Genomic DNA, 10,000 nt, shown 5'->3' with positions numbered 1-10,000 from the left:
TACCTTCACCTTTTACAAAAATTAAAGAAAGATAGTAAATATAAACAGAAATAAGGAGGTAACAAGTACTTAATTAGGCAGGGAACACAACAGCAATAAGATAAATACAGTGGTCCCAGTGCTTAGAATATATAGGTAAAAATATAGAAGAGTAAACATGACAGTTAAAAGCAACAACGAAGACGGACAGACACATTACGCGATACGTTAGATGACGGACAGATGGTTTTCCAGGATCGTGGGTCCATTGGGTCGTTTTGTTATGTTCTAAGGCATCTACATAGTACTTATACATGATGGATTTTAATTGACTGATCTGAAGGGTGCGAGAAAGTTGAAGGTCATTTGCTAAGGTGTTCCAGATTTTGGTGGTTCTATTGAAAAAAAATCCCTGAAAAGTAACAGTATTACATTCCCTTGAAAAAAAGTGAGTAACGTTACAGTTGCTATTAGATCTGATAGTGTGAGTAACTCAGGGGGTATTTACATGAGTCGACCGGTATGAACTTGTATCGGTATGAAATTTTTGCAGCCGTTACATGAAACCGTGATCAAATGCTTCAAATGCTTGGTAACTGGTTGTGGGACGAAATGATATGTTTGGTCTAATAAATATCTGCCTGACCCAAAAGCATACAGCCTTGAAATTCAAGTTCTGGACCTGGTCTGAGATTGATGTCATTAACATGAAAACGGTACGAACTAAGTCCGAAGTCAGACCGGGTCTGAGTTGTTCATTGTCAGGCCGGTCTCATGTAAACGCATAAAAAGAACTGTATGGCGGCCGATACGAACTAACGCCGATCTGAGTTCGTCCCGGTCTCATGTAAATACCCCCTAAGACTTGAGGAAGAACAGAAGAACTAACTTTAACTGCGCCAGTTACGACTTTGAAGAAGAAAATCATATCTAAAAACTCATGGCAATAGGATATAGGTGATAAGTTAAGTTTAATAAGCCTGTCTTTATACGATTGGTCGAAAATAAATGGAAGGTTCAGAATATATTTTGTAGCGCCCCTCTGGACTCGCTCGAGCTTCCGAATCAGATCTTTACAATGCGAAGACCACATTTGCGTGGTATAGCCAAGATGGGATCTTTATGGGGTGGAATCTTACCAGGGTGAGATTGTAGTGCTTTTGGCGAGTGTGGTGTTTCTCCTTACGTATCCCAGAAGCCTGCTGGCCTTAGCGCATTGCTCATTGACTTGCATGTTCCAGTGATGTAATCACGAGAATATGAAGTAAAAGGTTATTTGATATCTATTGCTACCATGACCGCACGGTCCACATCCACACCAACTGACAAATCAGGTGACGCCTCCTTAATAACAACGCGATATGACACGGAAGTGATATATATCAGATTTCAACTAAATCAGTTTCATCGTAATAGGGCCAAATACGGTGGATTCGCTCTTTTACTTCATATTCTCTTTCCTCACTCGCGTTTATTATTGTATTTTGGCCTGACAAAATGGGCCCTTGATCAAGACGTTCCTGAGTCTCTGAGTTTGCGTGTGTCGCTTTTGTTTGCGTCGCTACTGAGGACTAAGTTTTAAGTCAAGCGCGTTAGCTTCAAATGTGGCGGGTAACAGAAAAATAGGCGCACGATCTCCCGTTTCGGCCGCACGTATTTTTTGTTTCTTCAAAACTCATTGTACAGACTTTGGATGAGCACATCGGTTGGCAGTTAGAAAAGCTATTCGTAAGTCCCTTTTGTCGTTGAAAGCTTATGATTTAAAGCACAATAAAAGGAATTGGCCACAGAACGGATTATGGCAAAATCTTGTCGCCTTACCTGTCTAATTTCCTCGCAACATAACGTGCAAACGAAGACAATGACCACTATTTCAATGATGGAAGGGACTTCCTCTTGTCGGATAAGAATGAGGTAGCTGAACAAAGCTAGGAACGCCATGTAGGCAAACTGTAAAAAAATTATATAAAGAAAAAGGAACTTCTGGTAAAAATTTAACAAAGAATCCGTGACATAAGATTGTTTATGTTTGCCCAGTGTGACATACTTGTTTGCTTTTAGCCCAAAAACAACCGAACACCGAAAGTACTTTTAGCTGGAAAATTCGACGATGCTTACCACGTTGGACCAGAATTTCGTAACAGGTGCCCTGTAGAATTCTAAAATCTTCTTTCTCCATGGTAGGGGTACTGCACGGGTTTCCTGTGTCCACCTCTCATAAGTGCGAATCCTGTTCAAATCACGTGACACTGACGACGCTCTGTAGTTTGGCTCTGAAAAGGTCCTTCAAAGATAAACAACAAAAATTGATTTCCCAGGACAATGCAAAAATAGTCACCAACTGAAGCCGAAAGCAAAGCAACATAGTTGTACTTATTCGAACGTGATTGACCTCGGCGGACAAGGGCACCCATTTTTGGAGCTCAAGATAAATTAGGACTCTTGATTCGGAAAATTACGACAACTAAATACTACTATTTCTACTCTCTTACTGCGATTTTCATAATTCTGCGGAATCTCATCTTCAAGCATTTAGCGCCAAACTGCGTTTTGGCTTCCTTCCATCCATCAAATTTCCGAACATAGCTGGGAGGATCGACTCCGCATCCGGAAAGTAAATTGGAGTTTTTGTTTAGTTCACACTTCGAATACCATTTAAGTAATAGCGGACTTTTTCCGTGTTTCCATAGCCTCATCTAAACACGAGAGGGAGTTGGGAGAATTCGAGACAGTTATGCAAACCCGAGAAGCAGTCGAGGGTTTGCATAACTGTCTCGAATTCTCCCAACTCCCCCGAGTGTTAAGATGAGGTTATGGAAACACGGAGAAAAGTCCTCTCTTGCTTTTATAAAATATTTCTCAAAAAGATAATTCGACAAATGAAGGAAACTACTGGTTTTTTTACTTCTTTATTGAAACAGATTTTTTTGATAAACGCTCATATTTCCTACCAACCAATCAAAATGCGCGTCTGACAATACATAACCAATCAAAAGTCGTGTGATGTTACAGCCGTGTTTCCATACTCTCATCTAAACACAGCCGTGGCTATTGACCGATGAGAGTGCGCGTTCTATCCTAATCATTTTATAATATGATATCTATTTAGAGGTTTTTCAGGGAAAGATTCGTACAGATTCCATTGCTTTCCATCAGCGACGAGTTCGAATGAACGAATATACCGTGGGAGCCAAAGATGCTGATTGGTGGGTTATGTCAGGCATCAATTGATTTCGTTTGATAGATCGAAGCCAAAACGCAGTTTGGCCGTTGGCGCTTAGAGATGAGATGTTTGAAAATCGCACTAAAGGCACAGTAATACGGGCAACATTTACCACTTTCTTGCGCAACGAATTTTTATGTTGCAAAATGTAGACGTCGCTTTTACTTTTTGCAACATGAAAATTAGTTGCGCAAAAACGTGGTAATACGCGCAACAAACCATCTCAACTTTCAAAGCGACATTGTTGCGCGACAAGTCGCACGCGAAATGTTGCCCGTATTACTGGGCCTTAACCAATGATATTAAGGGGTTTAAGAAACGACGACGGCCATGACAATAACAACACCATACAGACAATGATATCATTGGTTAAAAGAGGAAAAAGAATCGTGCTGCACGTGCAGCACGCATTTTGGCACATACTTTTGCGGCATTCTGCATAACAACGTGAATTGAAAAAAAATTGAGGTTTTGACGACAACGTGAGCTTACAAATGTGAACTTTTCAATCTCTATGTTTACTCTGAAGCCACTCGTACAGATTTATCTTTAGGATAATTCGCCCACACTGTAGGACGTGAACGAGGTCGAATAATCGAAAAAGACTTATGTTAGTGGAAATTTGTGTTTTGAGGTAACGTTTTTGTCTACGTCACCGTTTTGTGGCGTTTTCGAGGCCGTATTCCTCGTCGTTTCTTAAACGGAAGACCTTAGACAGCAATGAGCAGAACCAGTTTACTGACCAGCGGTTTTGGTAAAACAATGGTTTGCTGGGGGCACTCAGTCTCGCGGGCTCAGAAAACCTGGTTGTGGTCATTGTTATTTAAGGTTTTTCTTCTTAAAATGCCAATTTACCTCAGCTCCATTCCGCTATCCCCTTCAGCAACACTCCGACTGTTTCTGAAGGCCTGTTTCTCTTGATTGTCTGCGTCAGTCTCCTCAGGCTGTCCTACGGCCAATTCTTGCTCGTACTCTTCGAAAGTCACAGGCATGGATGAAAGCTCTTGTTTTGTTTTAAATCCCCAAAAAAAAATTGTTGGAGGGAAAAGGAGGCCCATGATGCTCTGAAATCAAGAAAAAAAGTTGAAGAATCAAGCCAAGGGGTTCGTTACACAGTTCTAGCAAAATGGTCTATTACCAGTATATTTAACCGAACAAACAAAGAAAAAAATCCATAGACACTTAGAAATGATGACCGGTGATTTTTTGTAAGATTCGTTTTCGTTTTCTTATCACCTTTTTTTCTCTCCAACTTCGGTCTACGAAAAGCGGTTACACACAAAAACCGTCCTTGTCCGTGAGCAAACGCTATTTACCAAAGGGTAGAAGGGCTAGTGTAACCTCGGCAATTGTAAACTAGATCATTGGATAATGCAATTCTAGAGTTTGATTGGTTTCGTGATCATGGTATATTTAACAATTATTCCATGAGGGCGTGTAGGATATGCGTTGGCTATAACCAGTCTCGTATCCAACAGGATCGAATGGAATAATTGTCATATTCAATTTTCTGTAAATTCTTAATGATTGGACTCTTGGAAATTAAAGCCTATCACTTTCCAGCTTTGCAGTCATACGGTATAGGAGCCGATAACCGATATTGAGTGAACCAATCAGAAAGCTAGAAACGCAATATCCGAGATCAAACATTTATAAAGAGATGATAGATAGTGCGCCAATTAAGTGGGCCATAATCATCTCATTTCCAACGAGTGCGAGTTGAATAATTGTGTTATCAAAAACGCCCACAACTTATGGATAACTCTTCCCTTCTTAGTTTTGTAAAAATAAAATAAAAAATGTTGTAAAAATAAAAAAAAACTGATGCGTACTGTTACTGATACTCGTAGAGCATGGTATAATAGCTCATATCCAAAGCGCGCTCGTGGAATAGTTGTTAATTATCATATCTCTATCATTGGCTAATTTCACGGTCCGCATTCTTCTGTACAGCCCTATATACGTCCCGCTAAATTTAAAATTTTGATGCAGCATTTTCCAGCGAGTTTTTCATGTATTTTATGTGAAAAAAACTTGCAACTAGTTTCGACTTCAACTAGTTTCCTTTACCGAGTGCTTTATTTCCTCAGACACATAACAAATATCTTGCTAACCTCGTTTTCTCGGTCCGTAAACGAGGTTAGTAAGAGTTTATTATCATCATCATCATCATCATCATCATCATCATCATTCATGGCTGTTTTCATGCCGACATTCATCCCAAGGGAGCGGGTCATAACATACAACCAAGGGTCCCCTGGGGACACTCTCCTGGTATTTAAAGTCAAGCACCTTCCTTAAAATTCTGGCCGTTCCCAAAAGCGTAGTTTTCTGCAACAGTCCAATTCTTTCCCTAATACCCAATTTTTCAATCTATCGTCCAAGTTCCTTAGTAACACTTCCAAGAGCCCCTACAATAACCGGATCACGTTTTTTACACTCCACATTCTTCTAATCTCCCAATTCAAATTATGATATTTTTCGATTTATTATTATTATTATTATTATTATTGTTATTATTATTATTATTATTATTATTATTATTATTATTATTATTTTTAATTAATTTTTTTTGTGACTACGACAATGATCATAAGGATGTTTTCACAATAGACAGTCATAAGAGACTTATGGTCGGCCATTGATTACGTCACAATGCTATTTCAAAATGATAAAAAGATATAGGAATTCTAAAAATAAAAAGATCTGGGACAGGGTTGACTCTAAGGTATAATATCTATGGAGACTCCGGGTAATGGGTTCCTGCGACGGAGATGACGATTTGTTTCACTTTGTATATGAATGAAAACCAATTTTTGAAGGAATTACCTCGATCTTGGGCTCGGTTTGAAAAAGAAGCAGAATCAATCAAACTCACAATGGGACTATCGCATTTAAAATGGATCAGGGATATTGCAGTTGTGACATCACTCGCCTCGCAACAATGTGACCCAGGCTAGATTCCTAAACTTCGCGTCACATGTGGGATGAGTTTGTTTGTTCTCTCCTCCGCTCCAAGAGGTTTTTCTCCGGGTACTCCGGTTTTCCCAGGGGTCTCCTCAAAAACCTACCTTCGATTTGATATGAGTTGATTTGACTTGACTTCTGTAAAGTGTTCCCGATTAGTGCCTCAGTGAGCGCTAAATACACTTGGCACTTAAAGGGAACTTCCACTAAAAAAACAAAATAACTTTAAACCACAGAACATAGAGCGACTTTCAAATGAGTGTCGTAAAACTAAAACCAAAGTAATTACTTCGGCCAATCAAAAAAGACGGAGACAATCCGATAAACCAAGCAAAACTCGAAGTAAATACACGTAGCCGACACAAAGCGCGGGAAAATGTGCAAGCGCGAGCCACGATTGGTTTTGGTTTCTCTTCTGATTGGTTGAAAAAGTGGTGCGAGAACTTTGAGCCAATCAGTGATTGAAGTAGTCATAAACCAAAGAAATTCGCTAATTACTTTCGACACTCAATTGAAAATCGCCCTAATGCTCAAACTTCTTCCAATGAAAGCGTTTGTATTCGACAAAAATACATTTCAAAAACGCTTGTTTTGGTTTTCAAAGCAGAACAAACGCTCTTTTTGTCAGAACAATAGGGCAATCACGACACGTCACAGTTATTCAAGATGACGGCGCCCGGAAGATGTGAAAGCCAAAACAAGCGTTTTTCAAATTCACTTTTTTCGGATACAAACACTTTCGATGGAAAAAGTTTGAACGATTTTAATTGTTAACATTATGTTCTTTGGTTTGAAGTTATTTTGTTATTTTAGTGGAGGTTCCCCGTTTAAATAAAGGTCATCATCTTATTGCTGGTTTTCATTCACGTGATCAACAGCCATGTTTTTCAACGAAAACAAAAGGAAGCGTTTGCATAATAATAGAGTTAAATTCCCCGAGGATTTGGTCGGGGCACCAACATGGCCGCCTTTTCTTTGTTTTGGGCACCAACATGGCGGTCGTGACGTCATGTGAAAACCGAGAATAGATATACCTTGATGGAAGAGCGGTAAGCATTCTTCATGGCTCCTGTCCATATGTCAGTGAGAAGGGTCTGGCAACTAACATGAGCTAAGAATTCCTCGTGCTCAATGGAGACAGCAAGCGACAAACATGTCTGTCCGCCCCAGTCCTTCAAGTTGTAGGTCAGCAGCTGTTGGGTGAGGTCTTCGTTCGTTCGAAAGCACTGATCTAGGAAACCCAGGGCACGTTGCTTAAATTCGCTTGAAAAGAACACAAACAAAATTCATCAGACATAAAAAATTATCAGTATTGCGATGTACAATCAGGATCTCCTAACCAAGAGTGTCCACGCGAATTGGTCCAAGCCGCCAGCACACGGAAGTAGACCAGGTTATTTTTGGTTTGTAGTTCTCGGATTCAAACGTTACAAAACAATGGCTAGATGAGGAAAAACAAAACAACGTCATTATTTTTTACTAAACTTGCTTTTGTATCTCTTAGCGCGCCAAGTGCAATTTCCAAAATAGCTTAATCCAGTTGGGATGAAACCTAGTGATGAAGCTTGGACACTCCTGACTGTGGGTGCCTGGAATGGTAGTCAACTCTGGTTTAAAGCGTCTACTTTCGGGACCGTTATAACAAGGGTCTGTAACAACGAGATAAGATTAGACTGACCCTAATAATTATAGATCAGCGCTCACACGAAAAATCTCCAAAACGTTCTCAATCTGTTGTGTCCGAAATTGAATGCAAACCTGCAATGAGTTTCTAACCATCACGCATTAGCTAAAAGGTTTCAACCGTGTAATGTTAGGCTTCTTTATCTTTAAACATTCAGCAGATGTTGTGCTTTTAAGTGAAACAAGAACGTCAAGATCGACCTGCAAATGGCAAAAGTCAAATCCCAACGCTGTCTGCGAGCAACACCCAAAAGAACTCATTTGATTCGTTGCTCAGTGAACCGCCCTCTAATCTCGTTGAGGTCGTGTCTGTTGTCCTAAACACTTGAGAAGTCCTTTGCTTTCATTATCTTTTATTTCAGATCACTGCATATTATTTGTATCAAACTCACTCGACATTCGCGTAGAGTTCGTCAGTGACGTCAGAACATGCCTCATCTTCTGTCACTCTCGCCATGGAGTTGTATAATTTTCCCGCCACCAGGGCCCGCGCTAAATTTTCGTCACCTCGTTCCCACACAAAAAGCGCCATTTTCTGCATGTTGCAGAGCACGGCCCACAGGAGCAATTCGACGTAGGGGTTAAACACGCTTGCTGCGGTTCTTATTTTTTCGTGGTGTCCATCCACAAACATCTTCATGTTAGCCATAGTAATACCCTGTTTAAAAAATACCACCATTTTCAGTGAGTACATTAATGAAGACAATGCCAAGGTATTTTACCTTTTCTCTGAGAACTGAAAAACTATTATAATGAAACGCGTAATTTACCCTTCTGATAGTGTGGTAATCATGTCTACGTCGTTTGTACGTGCCTCCTAAGAGTCTTCGTATGGCATTATTGACATCAGAAAGAGTAAAACTGGACTCAATCTGCAATAAAATAGCAAAGGTATTTGCCAGTTCAAAAGAAGCGCTCTGGAATGTCAACATAGCTTTATTGCAATTTTCGTAATTCTGTCCAATCTAATGGACAAAAACTGCGTTTTGGCTTCCATCAATCAAACTTCCGACGTCAAGCCGAGATTTGACCCAAAACCGCTCCGGAAACCACACATGCCGAAATCAATTGATGCGAGACATGACCTACCAATCAACATCTTTGGTTCCCATGGTACATTCGAACGGGCGTCTGGAAAAGTAGGGAATCCGGCACCGGAACCAGAATAGGGAGCTTACGAAACGACGACGCCGACGGCTCTGCACGCTCTGCACGTGCGTTTTACGTTTTGGTACATTTCTCTGCCGTCATCTCCTAAATGACAACGTGAAATGACTAAATTCAAGGTTCTGTGGAGGACGTTAGCACATGACGATGAATTTTCAGTTCTCTCTCTACGCTTCCAATCCACTCATACCAGTTTAATTCCTCGTCAGTTACTACACATTTTTAACGCGGAACGACATGAAATAGTTACGTAGTGATACCAATAACGCGGATTTGTATTTTTAAATGAAGTCCTCGTAGCCGTCGTCGTCCTCGTTTCGTAAGCTCCCTAATAAGAACAAGAGAGGTCGATGATATCCAGTTTTGTTTTATTTCAGCTAAAAGAGTTGAATGTTATATTACACACTTTAAACTGCAAAACCGATTTGTACGGATTTAAAGTATTTAATAGTAAGTACATCGTTGTGATGGCAAAGTTCGTACTACTGGCGTCACTCCTGTTTTGAACGGCTCAAGTTACGGAAATGATGGACATAAAAGCACGATCGCCTGAAGATTTGATTGATCTGATGGAAGGGATTTGAAGACGAGTATTGTCAATCAAGAGCACTGCGAAGATTATAACACGAAAGGAAATTTGAATGAAATAAGACAAGAAATTAAGATAAGGGGGAGCTACATTGTGTAAAATCTTAAAAGTAATTAAAATAATTTTAAAATCGATACACAGTTTAACAGGCAGCCAATGTAAATCTTATAAAAGTGGACTGAAATGACAGAACTTAGGTAATGACCAAACTAAACGAGCACATGGATATTGAACGCGTTGCAGCTTTGAAATCAGGTTACATGTTCGGTAATCCTTAAAGAAGACTGTTACGGTAATCAATCACGCTTGTTATAAAGGTATGAACCAACTTTTCTGTTGAAGACGTGAACAGGAATTTCCTAACGTGACGAATTTTATGAAGAAAAAGGCTG

At 40.0% G+C, this 10,000-nt stretch overlaps 1 protein-coding gene across 1 annotated transcript in view; it reads right to left on the bottom strand.

Annotated features, from left to right (window-relative positions):
- The window catches only part of LOC138052883 (transient receptor potential cation channel subfamily M member-like 2), a 52,033-nt gene that overhangs the window by 18,206 nt on the left and 23,827 nt on the right, over positions 1-10,000 (bottom strand). Inside the window, exons 13-18 of the mRNA XM_068899478.1 lie at positions 8,623-8,724; positions 8,245-8,510; positions 7,204-7,432; positions 4,058-4,266; positions 2,098-2,263; positions 1,801-1,929 (exon numbers count right to left, since the gene is read on the bottom strand). Of these exons, the coding sequence (XP_068755579.1) occupies positions 1,801-1,929; positions 2,098-2,263; positions 4,058-4,266; positions 7,204-7,432; positions 8,245-8,510; positions 8,623-8,724 (1,101 nt within the window). The remainder of the gene's footprint in view (positions 1-1,800; positions 1,930-2,097; positions 2,264-4,057; positions 4,267-7,203; positions 7,433-8,244; positions 8,511-8,622; positions 8,725-10,000) is intronic.

This window comes from Montipora capricornis, chromosome 6 (genome assembly GCF_036669925.1).
Source record: "Montipora capricornis isolate CH-2021 chromosome 6, ASM3666992v2, whole genome shotgun sequence".
Lineage (NCBI taxonomy): Eukaryota > Metazoa > Cnidaria > Anthozoa > Scleractinia > Acroporidae > Montipora > Montipora capricornis.
The sequence above is the reverse complement of the archived record's forward strand: the minus strand, read 5'-3'. Positions and strand labels throughout refer to the sequence as shown.